Source organism: Cricetulus griseus, chromosome 2 (genome assembly GCF_003668045.3).
Source record: "Cricetulus griseus strain 17A/GY chromosome 2, alternate assembly CriGri-PICRH-1.0, whole genome shotgun sequence".
In the NCBI taxonomy this organism is placed as follows: Eukaryota; Metazoa; Chordata; class Mammalia; order Rodentia; family Cricetidae; genus Cricetulus; species Cricetulus griseus.
In genome coordinates, this window is record NC_048595.1 from 281,636,604 (window position 1) to 281,663,446 (window position 26,843).

The 26,843-nt window shown below is 41.8% G+C and overlaps 1 protein-coding gene across 3 annotated transcripts in view; it reads left to right on the plus strand.

Moving 5' to 3' along the window:
* The window catches only part of Plekhg1 (pleckstrin homology and RhoGEF domain containing G1), a 74,932-nt gene that overhangs the window by 25,760 nt on the left and 22,329 nt on the right, over window positions 1-26,843 (plus strand). For 2 of the 3 annotated variants that reach the window (XM_035440402.1, XM_035440400.1), the window contains exons 3-9: window positions 10,521-10,590; window positions 17,274-17,320; window positions 20,770-20,920; window positions 23,606-23,737; window positions 25,758-25,940; window positions 26,027-26,122; window positions 26,211-26,297. In XM_035440402.1, the coding sequence (XP_035296293.1) occupies window positions 10,521-10,590; window positions 17,274-17,320; window positions 20,770-20,920; window positions 23,606-23,737; window positions 25,758-25,940; window positions 26,027-26,122; window positions 26,211-26,297 (766 nt within the window). The remainder of the gene's footprint in view (window positions 1-10,520; window positions 10,591-17,273; window positions 17,321-20,769; window positions 20,921-23,605; window positions 23,738-25,757; window positions 25,941-26,026; window positions 26,123-26,210; window positions 26,298-26,843) is intronic. The other variant, XM_035440401.1, reaches the window with a different exon arrangement.

The following is a 26,843-nucleotide window of genomic DNA, read 5'->3' on the forward strand; positions in this document are numbered from 1 at the left end:
GTGCAAAAGATGGATAACTAAGAAGACCTTTCTATTCCTGAGTCCATTCTCCGTTCTTTTCTGTTGGATGTCCATTGACCCTGGGAGCCGTATACCTGGGTCAGAGTGAAGGAATACCCTGATGCTGATGTACTTACAAGGCATGGGTGCATCACGCCGTAGCAGCCCATCGTGTTCATGCCAGTGTCTGTGGTGGTCACGTTTGTGTATTCACCGTTCATGCAGTGCCGCAATCCTCTTAGCAGCTCTTCAATGAGACACACACATTTCATACGTGACAAATCAGCCTTTAAGATTGGGAGGTCCTCTGTTCAAGGGTGTAGCACAAGCCCGAACCACTTTAGACACTGCTTTTGTTCATTTCTAAAGTCTTCCTCTGTTTCAAAAAGTATCTGTTCTTTAAATTTGCTGTTGAATTATCTGGATGCTTGTTTGTTTATTTGTTTGAGACAGGGCCCCACCATGTATTGCAGGCTGACTCTGAACTCACTGTGTAGCCCAGGCTGTCCTCCAACTCACAGTCTTCATATGGTAGCCTCCAGGGTGTTGGGGCTACAGGGGTTCCAAGAGTAAGGGTTACAGGGGTTCACTCCCATGCTCAGCTATATAAAGTAGAATCATCTCTTTTGTTTTGTCCCCATTTGTTTTGATTTCTGTTCTCTTGTATCTCAAATCTAAATTTATAATTTAAATGACCTTGTGGTTGTTATAGTTGGTTAAGTAAAAACATCAGTGTGACCTTTTATGTCACTGCTTATGCATCTTTAATGACATTCCAATTGATTTCCAAATTGCAACTGTCTGGCAAATCATGACGGAGCTTTAAGTAATAGACTCTAAAATTCTGTTGTTAATTTGTTGTTAGATTCCAGACTTTTCAACATAGTATTGTAATAATATAATATAGGTAGACTTCAGTCTCAAAAATTAAACGGGGATATTAGATTAACCTGAAAAATTCAACTGAATGGGTTTTATTTTCTAAGACACATAGATGGAGCAAATCTAAACCTGAAAATCCAAAATGCTCCAAACTGGAAACTCTTTGAACACTGCCACAAGTTGAAAGTTCCACATTTGACCTCGAGTAATGCATCATAGCCATAACACAGACCCTCTGAAAACTGTACAAAATCACCTCCGAACTGCATGTACCATCTGCAGGTGAAACAGAAGAATTCTGTGTTTAGACTCAGGTTCCATCTCCAAGATAAGGAGGACACTACGTCTATGCAGATATTCCAAACTCCAAAAACACTTTTGGTCCCAACCATGTGGGTTAGGGAACCCTTGACCTGTATTTCCCAAACACAGAAAAGAAGTATAGAATGATATAACAAACCCTTGCTTCTTCAAAGCTCTTTTGTACCACATTTACTTTTTAAATTCCTTACATTTTAAAGGTGGCAAATATCTCACTGCAAACCTCTTATATGCCCTTCTCTAGTGTCATTCTGCACTGTGTAGAGTGATACACTCGAATGCTGGTAAACCATTCCTCTGGCATGGCACTGCGAGAGCAATCTGGAATTGACTGGAATTGTGGGGTTATAAGCCATAAGAACTCCCATCCCTGTATCATCCTCTCATATATTTAAAAACTGGTGAAACAAATGTCTTAGATGCCAAGAGTCTATGTCACCACTGAAGAAAGGATGGGAAAGATGCAGTATCATTTAAAATAAACCAGCTTTACCCGGATCCATGTTTCCTTGTAACTTACAATCCAATATAGTGCTTCATTTACAAGCTGGGTTTGTTTGTTTTCCTGTTTTGCTATATTGTGGTGATAGTACCAATGTTTCTGGGGATGGAACCCAGGGTCTCACACATATTACACACATGTGTGTTCTACCTCCCAGCCACACACCCCGGCCTTGGGATAGTAGTTTTGCCATCATTACATATGCGTTTATTTGAAATATGTTGCTTGCTTCCCCTTGATTCATATATGGCATAAATGCTGTCAAACTCTTACAGATTATGTCACTCAACATCATTTTTGAGCTTTAGTACTCCAGTTTATATAATTGCCACGTGACTCTTCTCAGGGTAGCTCTGTGTTTTGAGTTGGGCCAGTTGCAATAACAATGAGGTTTTTAAGAGCTGGTTATCAATTCTGTGAACCACATGAGTGCAAGCATCTTTTCTAAAAGACATGTCTTTTAACTTTAATGTGGCTTCTCAAAAGACAAGTTCACAATTCACAACACAAAATGCACTTTTGAAATTAGACCATGGGGTTGGGTTTAAAAAATATCTCCCATTTTCGGGTGATAAACATAGCATTTTTTTTCAAACACTCCTAAAATTTTGCTTCTTCACATTTGTTTTTAATCTTAGCTGGAAGCTGATGGGTAGTGTAGTAGTTGTCAGTAGACCCAAGCTCTGATTACACATGCCTAGTCAATGGTCCCATCACCACTAACTGAAATACACAAACTCTCCACACTAAGTTGCATTTCCTGTCCTTTGTATGCCAAGTTTACATGGGTATGTGGGTAGGAGTCTGGGTTCTGAATCCTCTTAGTCTCCCTTTCCAACTGCTGGTGCCATGATGCCCAATTGGAGGCCTCTTTGCTCCCCTTCAACACTAATTTAGTTTCTCTTGACTTAGTCCTACAAGCGGTTTTATTGTTGTTTGTTAGTTTTTCAAAATTCATGCAGTACTCAGTTGGTACTTTTATAAGTCTAATGTTAAAAATGACAGCTTTACATGACCAAGACATCCTATCAATAGCTGTATGTCCAATTATTTATTTGCTTTTGAGACAGGATTTCATGTAACCCAGGCTGGCCTAGAACTTGCTATATAACCGAGGATGACCTCGAACTCCTGATCCTTCTGACTCCACCTCCCACATCCCAGGATTACAGATATCCACTTGGTCCCATCTACCTTTTAAAATGTCATATAAGAATATTTAAAATGTCATATAAGAATATTCTCTCCCACATGGAAACATGTAGCTTTAAAAATTAGCTCCTAGAGACCTTAAAATGCTGACATTATCTTGACTAAAATTTTTCTATTCTTTTAATTAACTATGTGCTCTCAACAAGGAATGTTTTTGACTCTTATGTATCTCATCATATCCAAGGATCTTTCCAGGCTTCCCCATGATGTCTAACAATGGCTTGTAGATACTTCTAGAAATCTATGCAGTCATTCTGGAAATAAGGTGAATTGTTTTGTCTCCTTTTTCAGTTCTTTTTCCCTTTGTCCTCTTCTCACCCCACTGCTTTGAAGAAACTTTCTCCCACAATGTCACCATCCTTATCTTCATTTTGACATCATCAGAAGCATCTCCCTACTGTGAATTAAGTATAACGAAACTGAAACACTTCTCCACTTTGCTAGAGTTTATCGGGAATATTGTGACTATTGAACATGACTGAATGCAGGGTTTGGCTTCAACAAATTTAGCATATTATTTTATTGCTATGCATATTGAGTGAACTGCATCAGTAGACAGTCTGATTGGAATCATATACATACATCATTTCAAGAATAAACTCCACCTGCCCATGATGTCTTCTACACCTGTATACTGATGAGATATTTCATTCCTTTTTCATAAATAATAGCATGTTTTATGTTCTTTCATTGTCTTTGTTTCTGTTTTTGAATAACGTGAGATTTAAACCTTTTAAATCTCTCATCACAAAATGCAACTGAGACTTCAGTTTGGTCTACTCAGTGGCCACATCTCTTACTGTATAATCCTCACCCCCCCTACCCTACCACCACCACCACCACCACCCCCATTGCCCCACCAGCCCTGAAATTGAAATCTCTGGTTTGGTGTCTGGAATAAATCACCAGATGGTCAGAAACTGGGTTAGTTAAAACAAGCCACTTGAGCCCTAAGATCCCAAAGCTTTTAAAAACTTGTAATGCCAACCAAAGGGGAAAAGAAATGCAAGTTCTCTTAGAATAGAGAAGATATCTAAATTGTAACTTGAATCTCTTCTTAAGGATGAAGTGTGAGGAAATGCAGGCAGTTCCTCCAAATTGTATTTTCATGTCTAAATTGTTGCTTGGTAAATTAAAACCATCAAAGCTCAAAGCAGAAGTTTCCATTTTCCTTTGGATCTTGTCTTCACTCAGTATACCTGTTTTGAGGTTTTACTATGTATAAAATGCTGGACTATGTCTTATGACTCAGACATGGATGACACCATTGTACAGACAGGCAGTAAGTCATATGCTCAAGGAATGGACAGGATGCTTTGAAGGGCTCAGGACCATGCAATTAATTTTGTTCCAGGGTCTAGTGAAATCTTCACAAATTAAGCTAAATATGTCTTAAGCCAAAAAATATCTTCGGGCTGTGATTTTTTTAATGTAATGTAATAATTCATCAGAACATATAACAAGGCAGAGAGAGGTTGGACAATTTTCTTTTGAGTACATTTTCAACCTACCACAATGACTCCTGGGCTTTATACCCTGAGTGGTAAGAATCTTTTTATAGACAGTCTTCTTTCTGTCAACTGGGTTCAAGGCTAATGTTTCTAGTAGTGAGTTCTAGTACAGCCAGGGCTACATAGAGAAACTCTGTCTCAAAAAAAAAATTAAAAAAGAAATAAGATAAACAACAACAAAAAGTTTAGTGTATCAGTGAGCCTAATGTGATGTTTCCATTCCCTATACACATGAGTCTCTTTGGAAATTACACATTAAAATGGCTTAGTTAGGTGGTGGGAAAAGGAATGCCTGGAGCTTATACCAGCTGGAAGAGGAGAAGCCCATTCCTGTTCCTCATTCAACATAAAGCAGTATGAGCTTGCAGCCATGATACAGTTCCTGCCTTCAGGTTCACAGCAGTGGGCAGAGAAAGTATCGCATATAATTCGATCTTGAAAGAGAACAAAGCTATCACTATTTGCCTACTAGGGCAAGTTCAGAGGCCTGAGCTCAAGAAGGAAATGATATCATTTTCTTGTTCGTGATCCCATTCAAAAGAGAGGACAGATTTAGAGTAATTACTCATGGAAAAGAGAGCATACCGAGATCCTGAAAGCAAGATGGCTGTAATCCAATTTTAACTGTGAAAGCGATCTCTGACACTGTCCCTGTGGACATGCCTGTCTTGTTGCCCACTGCTACACTGCAGCCATGTCTATGGTCATTGGCCCATTAGAATGTAATTCTGGGTGGCCATTCCTGTTTCTGGTGTTTGGTTACTGCACTGAGGCCACAGCTGTATCCCACAGTCTTTCTTATTTCCTTCCCTGTCTTCATGAGTCCCACATTCTCCACTCTTCACCAACCTCTGCTGCCGAGGCTTCCTTCCTACATCTCACACAAGAACCTACCAAGCTCTTTCTGACTTGAATTTGGGGATTCATTTCTTAAATGATTTCTTCTAAGTCTCTTCATGCCCTCAGATATCAATCACCCACTCAGAGAACAAACTTTATGGCCACCCAACCTTCCACCATTTCCACCCTGCCTCAGTTTCCCCTCTTTATTGACTTTAGATCATGTGGTACATGTGGTATTGACTATTTTATTAACACTGATCACCTATGATCAAAGCATAGGCACATGAACCATAAGCAGGTCCTTAGAGCCTCTCATTATGCCCAACAGAGAAATCCCCCGGTCATTTTTGAATAGCAAGCACACAGTTTTGTTTGGATAGTAGACCTGGTGCAAGAACATGAGAGAAAGAACCCCTACCGTTCTCATTTACAGCGTGTTTATGTTATCCAAGCAAAAGGCTCTAAAGAAAAGATTGCCAGATGGCACCAAAAGGGTCTTCCAGGTGGGTCTGTAAAAACTGCAGGGCATATAATCTCATATTTAGTTTCCTTAAGTTTGCTGAGAAAACGCCTCCTTCAGTAGCCCCACTTCTGGTGGAGTGCAGAGGCAAGTTTCAGGAACCTTCCTTCTGTGCATAGCTTTGCCATTAGTTATGATCTGTGTGACCTAAGATAAGCAGCTTTCTGTTTATGGGCTGTGATTTCCTCACTGTGAAGCTGGGTTGGCACTGTTGGAGCTCCATGTTCCCAGCTCTGTAGTTCTCAAGTGGCGAATGCTGGTCATTCATCTATAGGTGAGGCTCACCTAGAGCCAGGGTGGATCCCAAGACACTTCCTTCTCCTCAGAAAGTCCACTCAAGGTGAAATTTAATGCTGGGAGAGAATGCTAGCAGCATAGAACTTAGAATGTGGGGAGTTGTCCGTAGCCAAGGAATATTTCAAGTAAATTCAGAAGTACGGTGTTCTGGAACCCTCTGAACATTCTTATCTCGCCAGAGAGAATATTGATAGGCCCGGGCACAAAACCTCCAGGCAGAGCAATGTTCCCTTCAGTAAAAGAGAACACCAATCTCAAAGGCTGCATCCTCTGTTCTTCTTTGTCTCCTCCCTTTCTCTCCCCCTCCCAGTGTTCAGGTCACAGTGATCAGGTTTTAGCTGTCTCTCTTTTAATTACATCCATCTTTCTGTAAATAACACAAATATCTGAGTGATACTTGCCAAAATAATCTTGCAAAGGAGATGTTTTTAATACGAATATTGGGGGGAAATGTTTGAAATTGGGACTATGTAGTGGATATGAAAGTGATAGGATGGCCCCTTTGGTGTGGTTTCTGATGCCAGCAGACTTGTAAAAATCCACCACTTGTTGAGTTTCAGTGGACTGTCAAAGTATCAGCACCCTTGTCTGAAGAAGCCATTAAAATACTCCCTCATCGCCTAATGACATGGCTTTGTGACTGCTTTGTTTTCTGTAGATTTCACCCCAAGTAATAGATTATAGCATCTTGAATTCAGAGGCAGGTAAGAGAGTCCAGCTGGAGTTAGAGATAAGAAATGTACAAACATGTCAAACCTGTTCCTCTGTTTTATAAAAACTATCTCACAGGAATATTTATGTTGATATGATTACCTTCTTATCAGTTCATTAGTATTCAGTTTTAATTTATAGTATATATAGTATCATATATATATATGTATATCATCTATTTTAAGACTATTTTGGAGTGTAAATAAGTCCCATTTCTTAAGATATTGGCACGAAGGTCACTATGTGATGGAGCTTATCTCATCAAATTATGTTTTCTCACTTGAAAGTGTCTTAGAGTCACTACTGGTGTGATGAAACACCATAACTAAAAGAAACTTGGAAAAGAGGGTTTGTTTTGTTGGTTGGTTGGTTGGTTGGATGGATGATTTACAAATCCTGAACCACTATTTACTAAGAAAAGCCAATGCAGGAACTCAAACAAGTGAAGAACCTGGAAGCAGAAGCCAATGCAGAGGCCATGGAGGAGTGCTGCTTACTGGCTTGCTCATCGTAGCTTGTTCAACCTGCTTTCTTATAACACCCAGGACCACCAGCTCAGCGGTGGCACCACTCACAATGGACTGGGCACTTCCCCATCAATCAGCAATTAAGACAATGCTTAACAAGCTTGCCTATAGCCCATTCTTATGGAGGGATTTTCTCAGTTAAAGTTGCCTTCCCTTAGATGGCATTATCTTGTGTCAAGTTGACATAAAATTATCCAGGACAAATAAAGATTCCCAGGTTTTCATAGGATAACTCTTGTGTGGATGACAGAAGCCAAAATCATGGAGCAGAGGAACAAGAGTTCAGCAGAACACAAAGAACAACCAGAAAAACCATCACCACCATCATCTTCACCATCATCGTCACCATCATCACCATCATTATCCCCATCATCACCATCATCATCCCCATCATCATCACCACCACCATCATCACCATCATATCCTTATACTACATAATAGAATATTTTCACTTGTGAAATGAGAACAGAAGCATAAAGAAACATCCAGGTAGCATGTTCAGACAAAAACCAGCTCCAATCCTCTAAACTTAGAGAGACTGGTGATATAAATAAGAAAATTATCAATAGATGGGAAATGAAGTTCAGATCTCCTAGAAAGAGAAAATCAGCAACATGATGAGGGAAAGATGAGAAAAATTAGAAGATCAAGCCAGAAGATCCAAAAGTGTGAGTAACAGGACTTCTAACAGCCACCAGTAGAAGGATAGGCACATCAAACACTGGATTCCAAAGCTGTAGGCTTTAAACTCCTTGGTCCCAGGGTCCCTTGCATTCCTGCAGGTGGTTAAGACCCACAAGCATATTTGTTTGGGTTTTATTATGTCTTGTTTATTGTGTTAGGAACTAAAGCTCAGAAGTGATTAAACTATCAATTTATATTATAGTAATAATAAACCCACACATTTTGGCAAGTGACTTGATGACTTATGCTTTGTGTTTTTGTTTGTTTGGGAACTATTTGACATTTTTGAAGCTCTCCTTACTGTTTAGCTTCATAGCAAACATCAGCGTCCTGTGTGTGTCTGCTCCTGGTTTCTGTGAGGCAAGCCAAGTCATACAGCCTCTGGCAACGTTCACTGTATTCTCAAGGGAAAATGGAATGGAAAACTGAGCATTTTTATGGATTAATGTCCTATGGGTGTCCTGAAGAAGGGAACTTTAGATACTACAATGAAGGTCAAGATCACATCCAAACAGACTATGTACATGATCAGAGACCAGACCCACAGCTGACCAGCTCAGCTCAGAGTCTCAGAACTATGTTAAAAAGAAAAAATGTCACCATTTGGGGAGAATGGTGATACTAAATCCTCAATAGCGGCATTTGAATTAATGAAGCTCCGGGAACATCCAGAGGAAATTACTCCAACCAAGCATCTTGTGTCCCATGACACCATTGGCCCAAGTGAGGAGAGGACATTTACTGAAGAGGAAGACCCAGAAGATTGACCTCTTGTCACCATCACTCAGGAAGCTTCCAGAAACTGTGTCTCCCAAAGGAGAGAACCCATGGAAAATGTAAGGGAGCCAGGTACCCAACACAGGAGGCAAACCAACATGATGAACCACCAAGAGAGTCACAGAACTGCCCAGCAGCTGGAGAATGGCCCATGCCAGGCAGAACATTAAAACAAGGCTCCAGAAAGGAAGCCCTCTAGCAACAGTACACCACCAGAGGGACCCCACTAGAGAAAATGTTTGGTTGCAGTGAGTTGACCTTTATCCTCCTCACACACAGTTTGGCAGGAATTAGCAGGGTGTACTTTGCAAACAAATGGAGACATGGAAAGGAGAAAGTTTTTATGACTTATAAGGTTGATTTTGTTTGTTGTCTTTGTTTTTCAAAATGGTTTTCTCTAGCTTTGGCTGTCCTGGAACTCACTATAGACCAGACTGGCCTGGAAATCACAGAGATCAGCCTGCCTCTGCCTCCCTGGTGTTGGGACTAAAGGCATGTGCCACCACTGCCCAGCTTAAGATTAATTTTTTTCAAATCAAGTTATAGTACTCTATGAAGAAGTAACAGATCTCCTTTTTCCTTAACCATGATTTTTTAAATCCATCTGTGAGATTAACATTTTTGTCAATCTCATACCTGATAGTATAAAAACAAGTCAGAAATCTTAAAACAGGTTATTTTAACTCCAGAGATACCATGGTTCTATAATAAAGGAAAAGAAATCATGGTACATGCTAAACCTAAACCAGGAATATTATTTCCATAGTATTCTCATTGTCTTAAAGATGTGAATTTGGACATTTCATCTAGTCAGATTACAAAATACATAGGGTTAAGAAGATTAGGGGTGGAACTTTAAGAAAATGAAGAAGGAACCAATAGCAAAAACAAAAAAAAAAAACAAAAAAAAAACAATGAAAACCCATCATCGGAGTGCTTATAATTAGGGACCTGATCCAGGAGGAACAATGAATACTTCTCAGCAGCAGCTGTAGAGAATTGGATACACAAAGCAAGGTGCTATTTTATCCATAGAACTGTTTGTATTTTTATTAAATGTATAGCATACCCTAAGGATATCTAGTGAGCAAGCAATTCCACTTTCAGAATTTTGTGCAACATCGGGAGCTTAAAGGGTTACGTAAACAGATAGCCATGAAGCATAATGGTCCTGCCACAAAAACTTAATGACTTTACATTTAGGCAGAGATGCCTCCTCTCAAGCTGTATCAGTCCTTTGAAACATTCCCTCTGTTGATAAATTTATCCATGTGATTTGAGCATCTTATTCTTCAATGCATTAGAAATTCACTGAGACTGGGAGTGTATCCCACTTTGCTTAGTGTATGTGTGTATGTACACACACACACACACACACACACACACACACACACACATACACCTTGCACTACATGTATACCTAGGCTGCTCTTCAATAAATGAATATGTGTGAACAACTTTGGCAACTGATGTCAAATGTCTGGGAAACTTAACTCTTACGAGGGCATATCTTTGATGGGAGAACTAGTGGTCCAGTTTGTGTCTAAACTCCTGCTACACCCATGACCTTAGACAACTCTTATCTAAGCCTTGGACACGGTGCCAATAGACCTTCTGTGACCCAATTACCTGATTTCTTGTAAATGTCATTAAGAAGGCTTAAGTTCCATAAAATGTGCTCAACCTGAAGACTGCAATCTAATACTTCCTGGCTATGTGTTTTGTTTTATTAGTGAACTTCTTCAAGATCTGGAAAACTGTGAAAATGATCCTGTGGCCATAGCAGAATGTTTTGTGTCCAAGGTAAGCTCCGTTCATTTTTCAAGGCCAACCAAGGCACACAATGTGTGCAACTTGTTTTCATTTTAAAGTTAGGATAAATGGTTGTTCAATATTGAGTTAAGCTGGCCAACTAACCATGAACTTTTTGCTTTGTTCTCATAGGGTGTGGTGTGTGTGTGTGTGTGTGTGTGTGTGTGTGTGTGTGTGTGTGTGTGTGTGTGTGTGTGTGTATTACAGAGGAGGAGTGTTAGCTCCAGTATTCCTAGAGTTTTTATTGTAGTTGGGTAATGTTATTCATTTTTTCCTTAGAAAGACTTAAAGTTTGAGAAGAGAAAATCCAGAATAGAGAATGTAAAGGACAAAAATATCTATGTATCATACCTCTAAATCCACTCTAAAAATGCCCAAGAATCTACGTTTTGTGTATGATTTGCGTGGTACTAGCATGGTCGATGCTGTCATCTTTCAAGAGGTAAAGAGCAGCAAACCTGATTTCCTGCATCTTAAAAATGCTCTGGATTTCCTATGTTCTTCTTTATGTGTCAATGCAAGACATGGGCTTGACATGAAGATGGGTGTCAGCAGTTTCATGCTCTGGACTTGGAGGGCTGATATTCTGCTATATCCCAGGCAATCCACATGCTGCTGCCTGGCACACACAGAATCTGGTCTTGTTCAAGTTTCCCTTTGAGACTCAACAGCTTTTCTCTAGAAAATGTCTAGAAGAAATCAGAGAAATGTCATGTGATTTCTGTATGAAGGTTTGAAATGAACAAGATTGAAGCAGGTTAATAGCGATTAATGCTCTGAAACCAACCATCAATTAGCACCTTATTGAGAGCTCCGAAGTCCAAGGTGAACTAAGATGCTGCCCCAGCCTTTGCTGGCTCCAGGTAGTTAGTTCTACACAATTAGCTCCGATGGCCACAGACTCATCCAAGTGGCTGGGAATTCAAACTCAACAGCTCTCTGGGTTTGACTAAAATCACTAAATGGCAGTCAGTGGGCCTGTATATAACCCCTCCTGTCTTTTTATAGCTTTGTGTGCACCCATGTAAAATGGTACACACATACTTACTCGAACCACTTATTTTTCATAGCTGCCCCCTTTGTAATGGATTCCCTTATAGGATAGGTATTGGAAAAAGACAAAGAAATAGAAACAGGAGAAACAGTATAAAAACAAAAAGAGAGGCTGAGCATCTCGAAGATGTGCACATGCGCAACACTGACGTTTTAGAAAACATTCGGCTTTTACTCCAACTGTAATCACAGGCTGATTAAAGAGGTTCCAGTGTTCCCTTAACTCTGGCTTAATTACTCACATAAAAGTTTGTTTATGTGCCTCCCTGCCAACTCCCAAATCTCATTTTTCATTGTAATATTGCCAAGTTTAATTAGAAGACTGACTTCAGCGCTCAGCACTTTCACATGGGAGCAGGAGTCTGGTGGGTGTGCCAGGCTGTGCACTGCCCACTTCTCACTCAGCACCCTGACATTTACATGAGGTTACGTTTCTCTGAACTGCCACCGGCTGCTCTGCTCCAAGAGGAATGGAAAATTGCTTTAATTGAGAGGTCATTAGCAAAAGAGGTAAAGCTGGCAGTTGACTTCTGCTTTTATGGAAATTGCTGGGGCTTACTCAGAGCGCCATCTTTGGCCTGCCTTGCTTATATGGTGTGTGTAGGCTAAGGAAGTCCTTGGCCAAAGAAAGAAAATAACTGTTTCATCTCACTGCTTCCAGAAGAATAAGGATGGCAGTTGGCTTGAGGGATGGAAGTAAGCATTCTCTCCTGGGCCTGATGCCCTGTGCATCCTGATGTGCACTCGGGGCTCTGGAAGCATCTTGAAAGACTTGAGTCTGTCCCCAGATTGCCTTCTTAGCCACCCTCATACTCATCCCTCATTGAACTGTCAGCACGGCTTACACTGGGCAGCTGAAGGAGAGATTGCGTGACTTCCAAGTTCCCCTTAGCCTCCTCTCCCTCGGTGCTCATCACCTCACATGAGTGTGTTCCTTCTTCCACAGCTGAGGAGGAGTATACATCCACACACAAAGACGCAACCAACACTCAGTGCACATACGTGCATGTGCATGTGTGTGCGTGCACACATATATACATAAATACAAACAGACCACACACACACACTCACAAGCATGTGCCACATGTTGGACTTATCAAGAAATTGCTAGTCCCCTTAAGAGTCTTATCCTATTAAAGAGACAGATGTCCAGGCTACCTAGTGTGAGCCCATCCCTATCAAGAGATACCTGGCTCAGCCTCGATACAGTGGGGAGGGCCTCAGTCCTGCCTCAAGTGAAAGACTTTGTTGATTCCCCATGGATGGGAGGCCTCACCCTCTCTTAGGAGTGAATGGGGGTGGGGGTGGAGGTGAAACAAAGGTGGGGGAGTGGGAGGGCAGGAGGGAGAGGTACTGGGATTGGTATGTAAACTAAGATCGATTGAAAAACAAGAAAAGAAAAAGAAATTGCTAGTGTTGAAACTTCATGTCATGTTCCCCATATGCTACTTGTGTACTATGTGCAAGAAAATGTCCCTGGAGTCAGACTGTAAGGGGGAGAGAGAGGCTTGTGGCAGAAAAGCACTACAGTCACAGACTTCCTTTCTCTGTCACCCATTCAGCAGCCGTTGTGTGTCCTGTGTGCTCTCTTCAGCAGCCCTGTACCTTATAGCTCCCTTTTTTGCATAACTGCCTTATTTCTGCATGTTCTCTGATTATAGTCTGGAAGAGCTGAATAACTAGAAAGCAATATCTGCTTTTTCTCTAATTTGTATAATGTGTTTCCCTAAATGCATCTTTAGAAGAGTTTGGGCTGGCATTATACAATGAATAATGAATGACATTTAAGCACTAACGGGCTTAGGGGCTGTTGAATATAAATAAGTATATATATTATATATATATGCATATACATTCAACAGATACAAACACAACACACACACACACACACACACACACACACACACACATATTAAGGTCTACATATGCTTGCACATCTAAGGTCATCCCTGCATTTAACCCTCTGTTAACAATATGCCACTGATGGAGATAAAACCTCAGGAACAGGAACAGGAACAATGTCACAAAATTGAGAGGCTCCGGGGCCTGATTAGGGACTAACGTATGGACACTGACTATATATGTGTCAATTGCAGCATACCTTCATGCAGGCCATTGTTTTCAATGTGGCATGCCCCATGATCCTAAAGGTCTCAAAATATGAGGACCGGTAGCTGGATGCGGTTCTATCCCGGGATGAGAAAAGCACAGTAACTCTGAGCCAGTGTGGACCAGTGGGGGAAGCTTTAGTATGCTGTGTTCTTGCTAAAGGACCTGAGCAAATCTCTTTGCTTTTCTCATCCCTGTAGCCAGGGCTGTCCTGCACAGCCAATAAATGCCTAACTCAATGCATAGAGGGTCCCGGGTGGAGGCTTCAGGGGGGAAGGTGTTTGCTGGACTCGCAGGATAGTATTTGCTGTGTGAGTCTGTAGGGCCGTGGCCCATTGAATCTATACATTGTTAGGAGAAGCCCAAACTCAAGTAATTTATATTCTCCAATGCTTAGAAGTAGACAGCTAATTTAGGATTGGTAAAGTGCTCTATTGGAAAATGTGGTGTTGGCTTTAAAACACTGTTTAGGCTGTAAGGAAACAGATTCAAATTAGCCCAGATGCTATGGAGAGGAATCTGGCCGAATCTAGTATTTAGAAAGGGGAATTTACCCTGTCACCTACCAGTCCTACTTCCAGAAAAGCTAGTTATAAACTGACAAAATGTCAACGAGTCTGACATGATACTTGGCAATAATACCTGATCCTCCAAAGACTACAGACAATCTAAACAAAAAGCTGCTTGAATAATCTTTTGTATATTCAAGCAAATAATGGAGCATTGTGGAGCAATGCAAGCAAATAAGGAATGTCTCCATATACCGCTTGGGGGAGGCCGTTAAGTGTGCCCAGCACAAGTTTCTATAAGCATGGTCCCCCTGTCCCTGTGACATCAGCACCACAGGGGAGCTTGCTAGAAATACTTGCAACCAACAAAATGAAAAGCTGGTGTTCAGTCCAGAGTTCTGTTTTCATAAGCCTTCAGGGATGTCCACTCAAGTTCACTCCTACAGTGTGATTTGCTAAAGGATGCCTATGTTTAAGAATAGATAACTGATAAGATTTTAAAAAATTAGGAGACAGGAACTGGATATGGAGACTGAAATCACAGGAGGAGAATCAGGAGTTCAAGGCCATCCTCAGCTGCATAGCAAATTTGAGGCTAGCCTGGGCCACATGAGTCTCTTTTTCAACAAACAAGCAAAAAACAATATGAGGAAAGGAAGGAATCACCTAGAATGGAACAGAGTGAGTTAACTTCTCTGAATATGTTTTTATCTGTAAAACTGGATTTGCATTTGTATATAATACGAAAGCCCAAACTAAGACTTATAAAAACAGGCTCTATACCCCAAGAGTAAAATGATGAAACAAACACAAAAAGGTGTCCATGCATTTGGTAGGTAGCCATGCAAAAGAAATTCTGATTGATTTGGAAAATATGTGGTGGCCAAAATACAGCCATCGTGTGTTTTTGGTGCTGTCCCTGTTCTCCTGTGAAAATTGTGGAGTGTGCTATGGGATAATGCAAGAAAGTATTGATGTTAGTGCTCTTGAGAAATGAAATTGCCAGGAGAAATATAGAAGCAGGAATGCTCCAGGCTAATTAAGACTGTAGCTCTGAATCTTAATGACAGGTAATGTCACCCTCATCCCAAATTCTTGGGACCAGAAATATTTCTGATGTCTTCAGATCTCAAAACTTACATATACATAATACAGTGTCTTGGAGATGAGATGCAAGTGTAAACACAGAACATGGATGTATTTCTTTCCCTTGGTGGTGTAGGGAATCACCAAAAAGACTAGGTAGTGGGTGTCACCGCTAGTTTTCTGGTTTATTCTTCAATGGGGTCTGTGCTCCTTTCCCTGAGGGTGTAGAAAATGTTTTTCAACTTTGCCAATTTCATATAACAGAGAGCACTGCAAATGGTGCTTGTCCACAAGGATTCAAAGGAACTGGGATGATGGGTCCCCTTCTCCCTTCCTCCTCTCTTTTCCTTCTCCTTTTCTTCCCTCTTCCTTTCCTCCTCTTCCTCTCCTCCTTCCTTCCTCCCCTCTCCTTCACCTCTTCTTCCGTCTCTTCCCCTTCCTCCCTGACTCCCCCCCATCCTTTCTTCTTTGGACAATCTTACTGTGTAGTCCAAGCTGACCTCGAGCTAACAGCCCTCCTGACCCTGCCTGGCAACATCATGACTGACTTGACAATTGTGTTCTTTCCTCACCATAGTCCACAGAAGGAAGAAGCCAGTTTCATATATCTTTGTAAAAATTCACGTCATTCTTCATTGACCTAAGTGTGCTCTTTCTTTCTCTTTTGATCCAGTTTGTATTGTCTGACCAATTTCCTCATTAATAGATGAAATGAGAAACAATGCTTGCTTTATATTTCCATAGAGTTGTGACCCTACCTTTTTAAAGAACTGTCCAAATCACACGGTATCAACGTATTATTTGCTGTAATATGAATTCAAGGCTGAAAAGACTAGGAGAGCCTTGGAAGTGGAGATTTTTAGAGAGGGTGAGATGGGGGTCCATTTGCTAGTCAAACCTTCATTACTTTTGGGGCGTGGTTGCTGGGCTAGGTGCATGCAGGTAGGTAGCCTTGGGCTGTGCTCTCAAGTGATGTTCAGTAGGAGAGGGGGGTCAATGGGTATTATCTGTCAGGAGGGTAAATGTGGTCCCAGCCCTGACTATGGTGAGCCACACAGATAAACAGAAAACATCAGTATCATTTGGTTGGTGCTCCCGGAGAGATGAACACTGGGCATGGTGGATGTTCACAATTAGAAACAGCTGGCTCAACCCAAAAGCTCAAGAAAAGCTTCATGGAAGAAATGCAGCCTGAGCAGGGGGTTGGTGGCTCACACCTTTAATCCCAGCACTCAGGAGACAGAGGCAGGCGGAACTCTGTGAGTTCAAGGCCAGCCTGGTCTCCAGAGCAAGTGCCAGGATAGGCGCCAAAGCTACACAGAGAAACCCTGTCTCAAAAAAAAAAAAAAAAAAAGAAGAAGAAGAAAGAAAAGAAAGAAAGAAAAGAAAGAAAGAAAGAAAGAAAGAAAGAAAGAAAGAAAGAAAGAAAGAAAGAAAGAAAGAAAGAGATGCAGCCTGGACTCATTCTCAAGGCAGACCCAGGGGCTATGCCATGAGGAAAAGCAGCAATGACCCTGGGTAGAGAGAGCTACACATGCAGGGCTTGAGCGCATGCAGCAGCTTTCTGGTCTCCCATGCCTACTCCAATATATTTGTTCTTACTGCATGGTGTTTAAATATAAGCCACTTATATTTCAGTAAGCACCTTGGGGCAAAGCCTTTATTTTCATCTCTTCCCATTTGTCTTCAGATTCACTGTGACACAGCAGGTGTTTAGAGTGTTTACTGGACTTGAGTTCAAGTTATGGGGATTCTGGGTCAAGAGCTGTGGGCACAGATGATGGCCACACAGGCTCAGGGCATGGAACGATGTGACTAGAACAGTAAAAGCTTGATTGCTATTTCTTGTGTTGTTTTTGAATGGATGTTGTTGTCTGTGCTCTGGGGCTTATGCAATTCTCTTTTGTTCCCTCACAGAGTGAAGAGTTCCACATTTATACCCAGTACTGCACCAACTACCCAAGGTATGGCTTGGAAAGGGGTAGAATTCTTCTCCCTTTCATGTGGCTTGGAGTCATTAGATGCAGCGTTGGGCACTGTGTGCCTGGCACTGTGTTGAAAAGACCATGGGAAATGCAAAACTGCTGAGAATGGACTATGAGGATCTCAGATATTGTTTGATGCCTTTTGGACTGGGAGGATCCGTAGGCCTGGAGCAGGGAAAATTCATGAAAGACATTGAATAAGACCAGGAGCATCACTGCATAGCTCCAAAGGAAAGTTGATAAATCTGTGTTGTTGCATAGGGCTTTCTACTTTTCTGTTAGCCTTTTCTTATGTGTGCCACAATTTGTGTATCACAGCTGGGGAGAAAATGTGTTCTGGTTTTGCTTGGTAGGCTTTATGAGTTTTCCAAGCTTTATATAAAGTTCCGAAAAGACACATCATGATTGTTCGGCCTGAGGAAGGGGGGCCTCCAGCTTCCCAGGGCCGTTGGCTCAGTTTTGCTTGTATCTAAGATTGGTGGTGGAAGGACATTCAAGGAGCAGCCTGGACAATGTACTTATCACTAAGTAAGAGCCAAAAGGCAAGGCTACAACTCTAGGCGTTTCTTTTCTCTTCACAAGACATTTATTGGGCATTTGACTCCTGCATAGTGTTGAAAGCTATAAAAACAAATGCTAAAGTAAACATGCACATTGAGTGATGCAGAGATTCTAGGAGATAAAAAGGATGCAGGACACCCACCCCCATGCCAGAAAACCAACAGAGTCTCATCAAATGCAAACCCATCACCACTCCTTCCTTCTTCCCATTTTATGGATGACCCTGCTGAGGGACCCATGACAAACTGATGAACAGCCCAGTAAGGATGTCAACTCCAGCCTCCGGCCACCCATCATGATATCTTCATAATGTTCTGGAGCTTTCTGTGAAGCAATGATCTGCAGGCTCTTACAGACCAGCTGGAGTGAGGACTGGGGTGACTTGCACACCATTGGTCAATTTTGGCAGAGATGGTCCACAGGGATACAGTATACATTAGAATCCTTGCAGCTGCCAAGGGAAGGCAGGGCAAACAACCCTAACCTGCAAACCAGGAGTTGCTAAAAGGCTAGTATGTGGTAAGAAGCCTGAAGTTCAGAATTAGTTTTAACAACCACTTCCCATGGCAAAATTTTATTCTCCTGTAAACAGTGTTCAAGATATGACAGTACAGTTGTTCATTTGGGTGGACAGCCATGTTTTTCCTGGGTTTCTCTTTAAGACAAACACCCTGCATGCATGTTCAAGCATCTGTCATAACCTTTTCTATAGACACACCCATAGTTTGCAAGGTTACACTTAAGCATGTTTTTTTCTGATACAGTAGGAACTATAGGATGCATCGGCAAAGTCTCAGAGTCCATAAGCCAAAATGCCATGCAGCAGGGGAACCACAGAGTCGGCCCACAGCCTCTCCACAGGAGTTCTTCCCAATAAAAGGGGAGCTGTTCAAAACCGACAAATCAGCTGAATCTAATGCTCAGAGGGCTGGCCTGTGAGGGTCTGTCTTTGTGCATTTTACTAAGAACATAGCATCCAAAGACATAGCCTCATTAGAGAAACTTTTTCCAAACTTCAGAAGGTTTTTTCTGACTTACTGATGAAGCACTATGCCTTGCCATCATGGACATTTTTGGGATCCTGGCAAAGTGAACTTGCGTGCAAGAAGGATTTTTAAGAACCTGTCATCCATGCTGCACTATTCTGTGCTTAGTGTAGATCTGCAGGAACTAGGACCCAACATTCCTGCCTTCAAGCAGCTGGTATGCTTTGGAGGGGCAGACCCCGATTGCATATACCAATAAAATAGTATAATAGTGCAGATTAAGTAATACCTAAATGGAAATTAATATGGCACAGGCTCGGTAATGTGCAGTAGAAGCTAAAGACACATAAAGAAACAAGAAATGGCTCCAGCAGGGACAGTTAAGGATAGTGTCCTGGAGAGTGTGTATTTTCATTTTGAGGCTGCCTTTAAAGAAACCTGTCATAACAGAGGCATGTTCTCAATAAAGAAGGCATGTCCAGTTCTTGCCCAATGTGTGGCTTTCATATCTACAAAGAAACATTTCCGTGCCTGTCTGTAGGCAGTTTGCTCCGAGACTTGAGATGTCCTTGTCCCTGTCTTAGCAAACCAAGAGTGCCAAGATTTTTCTCCCCCCTCTTCAGACCCAGGCTGGTGGTTCTAAATGTGGCCAACTCACAGAGGCAAGTGACTTCTTCCTTCATGTCAATCACACCCCGGTGATTTCACTGTGAAGAAGTACCTCCCTCGTTCCCTGAGGGACAGGCACAAAGGAGGTCATGCCATTGTTCTCAGATGCCTGCCCTATTCCGGAGCTTTCTGGGAACCTGTCATATGCACAGATTTGTAACAGATTCTGATCTTGAGCAAGAAATTGGGCCATCAGTCAACCACCAGGCTACTGAGCAGCTGCACTTCAGAGAAATGCCCAGTTCACACAATGAAGAGTTTAAAACTCAGGACTCAAGGGAGAAATAAATCCTTTTAAACTGATATTTTCTAAAGAAGATAGCACAAAGGGATTCTAACTGCTTAATTACAAGACTTTCCAAGGAGTCTTGTTTTGTTGTTTGGCTCCATCTGGTCATCTCAAGGAATCCTGAGAACATGGCAGACTTGGAAAAGAAAAGAATAAAATGATTCCTGCCTGCATCTAAGTTATACCACATCAGGATTTTAATTTGTGATATCTGATCCTCTTAACTAGCTTGGTGTGGAAGTGATAAGTATCTTTAAACTGTGGCTTTGAGAGGCATTGGGGATACATCACTTTGAGAACAGCAGAAGGGACTCCACCTGCCTTTTCTGATATCCTGCAGTGAGACTATTGAGGAAAAGATTGACAGTTGAGGGTGAGCAGCTACTCAGGGTTTTTCTAAGAAAAACCAACTCTTAGAAAGTGGTAGAGTAGGCATATTTCACAAGCCATCTGAGGTGGGTGACAAATACTCTGATAAGAGACCAAGTCTGAGCTAAAAAAAAAAAAAAAAAGGAACTGTTTGTTTTAAACCAGAGTTGCTGTGCCTTGTAACCTGACCTGTGGGAACTGAATCCAGATGCACACCATGAACACTGTACAAAGACATCTGGATGGGGCACGTGTAGAACTAAAATCCAACGCATATATCTCTTGTCAAGCTACAGTGTCCTGGTGTGGGGCTGTTGTGTCCTCGAAGCCCAAGTCCATGCTTCTGTGCCACTGAATTCAGTTCCCTTTTCTAATCCAACCCATCCAAAGGGACACCTTTTTCTGACTTGCACAAGGCATTCTAGCCAAGAACTAGCTCTGTGGCTACCCTGCCTATTGTAGGCTATTTCCACCAAGACTGACCGGCATTTAAACCTCTAACACCCATGTAAAACACAGCATCGTCATGATGAAAAGCATGTGTTCTCTTGCAGGTCTGTGGCCGTGCTAACTGAGTGCATGAGGAACAAGATACTGGCCAAGTTCTTCCGGGAGCGCCAGGAAACTCTGAAACACTCACTGCCCCTAGGGTCCTATCTCTTAAAACCAGTTCAGCGGATTCTCAAATATCATCTCCTTCTCCATGTAAGTCTCAGCCTGTGCTAGAACTCTTGCCAAGCGATGGGGGCTTGGGGTGTGTATATTAAATTGGGGTGGGGGGCGATGCCAGAAAATGTTGCATTTGTGTGGAAACATTCTCTATACTCGTGCTTTACAACTGCTTTGAGGAATTAGAGATACTTGTGTACTAGGGCTAAAGCCCCATCCACAACAGCCAAGCTGACAGATTAATTTGAACTTGGATAGTGATGGAGCTGAGGAATGTCTTGTGCTGGACAGGGTCAGTTTCGGGCAGAGAGCGAGCCTCCTAATGAAAAGCAGATTCCTTTCCCAGTTTTGCTTCATTTCCATAAGACCCAATTCAGTAGGCAGCTGGAAGGGAAAACTGTTTGTCATAGGTTGACCCTCATATGAAAGAAAAGGGAAAGTGCTCGAAAGGGGGGCGGGCAGATGAGCAGGGCCATGAAGGATCTGTGAATGGGGCTTAGCCTCACTTCTGGCTATCAGCCCTCTCTGGTGGTTTCCACTACTTGTGTAATAGTCAAGAAGGCTTTAGCAATAAGATAGCTGTAGATGTCAAATTCACCTCTCATGCCCTCTAACAAAGTTTGGAAAGATGGAGAAAGTTCTGTTGAAGATCATTTGCATTCTGCCAGTAGGATTTGCTTAGCTTTGCAGTGGGAGAAAATCACAACAGTGGGCTTGAGGAACGGAACCCTTAGGAGAGCCAGTCTGCCTCCAGATCCTCTAGGTGCCTCATTCGCTGTGGCTAATAGCCATTCGATTAAAATAAGATAGTGTTTGTTATTCTGTGCACTAGATTAAGAATCCTTTCCTAGAGGGATTTTAGAGATAGAGGAAGGAGGATCAAGACCTTGGTGACATCCTCAGGTAGACAAATGGTTTGGGCCCTGTCTGTGCTATGTTAGACTCTCCTTCAACCAACCAACCAACCATCAATCAACAAACAAATAAATAAAAATTTTAAGTAAAGGAATTTTAATCCAGAGCTCTGTTTTATCAGCATGCCTGGTATCTCTCCCACCCAACTACTAACCCAAGCCCAACCCTGTCTGGTTTCCAAGATCAGACAAGATCAGGCACGTTCAGGGTGGTATGACTGTTGACCGTGTGTGGTGTCTGTTTTGAAATGATTCTAGGTTTCTAACTTGGGCAATCATTTCTGGTTTGCTGAGTTCACATATGTAAAATTTTACCAAAAATGTCTTCACCTACTTGCTTAAGTAATTCATTCTTGGAGAATTGTCTGTTGTTTTTATGAAGCCACGCTGGAAATAGTTCCTTAATTTTGTAGTTAATCCTAATGACCTTCTAGATTTAGTTTGCTAAGTTAGGGTCCAGACAATTCTTGAAGAAAACAAATAACACCTTCCCCAGAATACATCTCTGCCAAACTCTGTTAATATGACATAGAAGACATTAATCTTCTAGAGAATCAGGTGGCCATCAATCAAGAGAAAGCCAAGATCTCAGCTCCCCTGAGTAATCAAGATCCTTACAAAAGCTTAATTGGTAGTTATAAATGACTACGTATGAAGGGATAAGGCAAGAATGGTAACTGAATTAGTCCCAAATTATCTTCTTGTCACCTTCGAGCTGCTTTTGCTTTTACATGTGTAGCTTAGAATATCCCCCAGAGCTCACATCGATTCCAAGTGGAGCCACACATGTGCATCCTCACAGGAAAACCCCCTGAACTTCTCTGTCCTTTTATTGATAGATAGAATTGGCTCTTTAACTAAAAGAAGAGATTAATCTTGACCTTGGTTTTACAGGACATTTTTCTAAGGTATTTTAACCAGTGAGCCTGAGAATTTGGAAAGAAAATGCAGATTCTTCCCCATGGTCAAGCTAGATGAAAAAAAACTTGAATATTTAATTTTTAACAGTGTTACGATAAAGTAATGGAATTCAGATGATGGGTGACAGATCTCACAAAGCATCTAATGGCCAACTGCTCTCTCTCTCTCTCTCTCTCTCTCTCTCTCTCTCTCTCTCTCTTTCTCTCTCTCTCTCTCTGGTGCTGAACACTGAGGATCAAACCCAGGCCTGTACACCCTGAACAATGCTCTATCACTGAGCTTTACACAGGGTGCCCAATATATATATATATATATATATGTATATATATATATATATTATATTGTTTTTTAAAGATTTTGCCTTTGATAATATGAACTATATTACTAAATGCTCTCTTGTTCTGGACACCACTAACTACAGTATCTCTGTGTGGCTTACTGCAGGGTTTGTACCCTTTATATTGATACTGTAATCTGCCGGGCATTGGTGGCACACGCCTTTAATCCCAGCACTCAGGAGGCAGAGGCAGGCAGATCTCCGTGATTTTGAGACCACCCTGGTCTACAAGACCTAGTTCCAGGACAGCCTCCAAATCCACAGAAAAACCCTGTCTTGAATACATATATTATTCCTGCCCATTTTGTGGGGTTTTTTTGTGGTAGGTATTTATGGTAAAATTATCTCTTACTTAAGGAATGATGCTAATATATAAATGAATTATATAAGTGTATATATACATATATACATACATATATTCATTCATATATGTGTGTATACATATACAATATATATTTTTGCACATATATATGAATGAAACTGAATCTTGAGAAGCCATTTGCTTCATTAACTACATGGAAAGAATCTAATAACTGATTTTTTTTAAAGGAAATAGAAAATCATCTTGACAAGGACACAGAAGGCTATGATGTTGTGCTTGATGCTATAGACACGATGCAACGAGTGGCCTGGCACATCAATGACATGAAACGGAAGCATGAGCATGCCATCCGCTTGCAGGTGAGCCAGGTGACAGTTCCCGGGAAGTGCTCCCACACCAAGCTGCATAAGTAGTGCCCCTCATTTATAGTCCTCACCTTAGTTCTCCCTGAAGGCGGGTCAGGGCATGGATTATACTGACCATTGATTAGGGTGGCTACATAAGACAAAAGTCATAACTTTTAAACTAATAATTTTCTTATCGCTCCTTTGATGACCCTGATTAAATTTACGTCTCCCAAGGCTTTACCTGTTATCATTATAAGTCAGTTACAATTCTTGCTGAAAGCAAGTTTGCTCTAAACTACTTAAGGATTTTTAAAGCCACTGTTCCTCTCTCACTAGTTGATGTAAAACCATGACATAGAGTGTTATGGTGGTCATAGGGCAGGTGATTCAATGGGCAGACTGGAGATTGGAGCAGCTCCTGTGCATGTCACTTGAGACATAGAGATCAAGCACATCATTTTAGTTTCTTCGACTTTAAAATGTGACAAGGAACAGGTTTGACAAGGTCCATCCAGCACCAATATTATGAACCCCAAATTCTCAGGGACCTCCTCCTACCCCTGCAGAAACTTCTGTTTATGTCCTAGACCCCTTAGAAAATAAAGCCACTTACACACAAAGAGCTGGGGAGAGGGCTCAGTGGCTAAGAGCACTTGCTGCTCTTGCAGGGATCCAAGTTCAGTTCCCAGCACCCACACAAATGGAGGCTCACAACTATCCATAATTCCAGTTCCAGAGGATCTAACACCATCTTATGACTCCATGAGCACCAGGCTCACACGTGATGTACATTCGAACATAGATGTAGGCAAAACATTCATACATAGAGAATAAAAATAAATCTAAAAAAAAAAAAAAGGCATGTGGCCCACCAGCTAGTTCCAAACTTGTGACCCTACAAGGGAGATAGAAGGATGCAAAGTGAACCCACAGCTATCTCAAGGCAACACAGAATAAGTGTTCCTCTCCTAAGTCAGAAAAAAAAAAAAAAAAAAAAAAAGGCTAGATTTACCTGTAAGCCACCAGGGCTTAGTGTGATGTCACTGTCAAAAGTCAGAGGATGACAACATCCTATCCTCCTAAGCTATGTTTATTTTTTTTCCAGCATTAACAAAAAGTTTAATCATTCAAGTGTGTGTGTGTGTGTGTGTTTTAACAAACTTAATATCAGACATTGTTTACAGAGTCAAAGTGGCTAAATGGCTAATTTTTCATAGTGTGTCATTCCAAAGATTCCACTAAATCAGACCCTGGCTCAAACTTGACTCCATTTCTACCATTTCTGTTTGTAGCCAACGACAGTTACTTTGTTAATTTGATTGGATGTTTGGAAGTGAGATGCACCCAGGGGTTTGCACAAACTACTCAAATACTCTACTACTGAACTGCATACCTGGCCTCCCAGTGAAGATTGTCACCACTTGTGGCTTTTCTTAATTCAGCAGTACTTGTGAATATTTAGTTTTCAAAGTAATGAAATCAGCTTCCTTAACATTTTTAATAGGCAATGAATCCTAAAGAAATGTCAGTCCTGTCACTTACTCATATTTTTTAAGTTCCATTGAAAGGGCTAAGACAAAGGGGCAAAGGCATGTCCATTTTCCCCTTCTAGATAAATGAACTTCTAGTTGGGAAAGTCCTGAGAAAATGTTTGTAGTTTTACCCAAGCTTTAGTTGTGAGTTACTGGTGTAGGGTATGGCCTCAGTTTCTAGAATGTTCTCAAGTTGAACATTGGAGGTTTTAATTCATAGAGAAGAAATGAGAAAGGTTAGAGGAGGGTGTCATCTACAATGCCACCACACTGCTGACCGCCCTGTAAAATGTTTGAAAGGTATAGTTGCTGATACTGGCCATAACACTGGATCATTAGTAGTGACTGTTTGCCTGGTATTGGCAATCCAGCAACTAGCAATTTGATTCATTCCAGGTAACCCTTGACTGTGGCCCTTGCCCCATAAATATTAACTTATGTCAGTCACTGTCCTTGAGGTTTGCCGGGTATCTAATTTGGGGGAATTTCCCATTTCTCAGGAGATCCAGAGCTTGCTAACTAACTGGAAGGGGCCAGACCTCACCAGCTATGGGGAGCTGGTACTTGAGGGGACCTTCCGCATCCAGAGGGCCAAGAATGAGAGGACGCTATTCCTGCTGGACAAGGTGCTTCTCATCACAAAGAAGAGAGACGACACATTTACGTACAAATCTCACATCCTGGTGGGTCCTCACGGGGTGGCATGAAACTCCTGGGGGTGGCTTGTCACGTGCCCATTGTGCCTCACCCACTGTGCTCTCTGCTTCAGTGTGGCAACCTCATGCTTGTGGAGGTTATACCGAAGGATCCTCTCAGCTTCAGTGTCTTCCACTACAAGAACCCCAAGCTGCAACACACAGTTCAGGTAACAGGCATCCTTCCTAGGCCCCACATAGAAGAGGTACGCAGAGCCCAGCCACCATCTCATGTCTCAATATTTAAATCTTCTGTAGGCCAAGTCCCAGCAAGACAAGCGCCTCTGGGTACTGCACCTGAAGAGACTGATTCTGGAGAACCATGCAGCAAAGATCCCAGCTAAGGTAAGAGAGAGAAGTCAGTCAGCACCCAGCAATGCTGGCTGAAAGGGCCCAGGCCCTAGCAAGGAGTCTGACTGGAAGCAAGGCCAAACTTCAAAGTAGATCCTGTAATCTCAGCAATCAGAAGTCTGAGGCAGGAGGATAGCCAAGTAAATACCTGTCCACAAAGGCATTTCAGAGGTTGAATATATATATATATGAATGAGAGGGAATGAACAAAAGACTATTTAAAAAAAAAAAAAGCTTATAGAGAACTAATAGAAAATACCGGAACCCCTCTGAGGAGGCCTGAGAGCCTCAAGAGGCTGTGTTAGGTCCTGTGGGAACAGCAGGAAACCAAGCCCAGTTTGGCGGGAAAGGAATTGACCAGGAGAGAGCAAGCTGCCCGCCTAACCCAGACCTGTGTGCTGGACGTGGGGAAACAACTGTGCTGCAAGCCAGGTGGCCTGGGGCAGAAGGACAAAGTGTTCAGCTGTAGCCATTGGGGGGAGGGAGGAAAATGCCTCCTACCTTCCTAAAGGATGAGGAATGTTCTTATGAAGTTGGGGA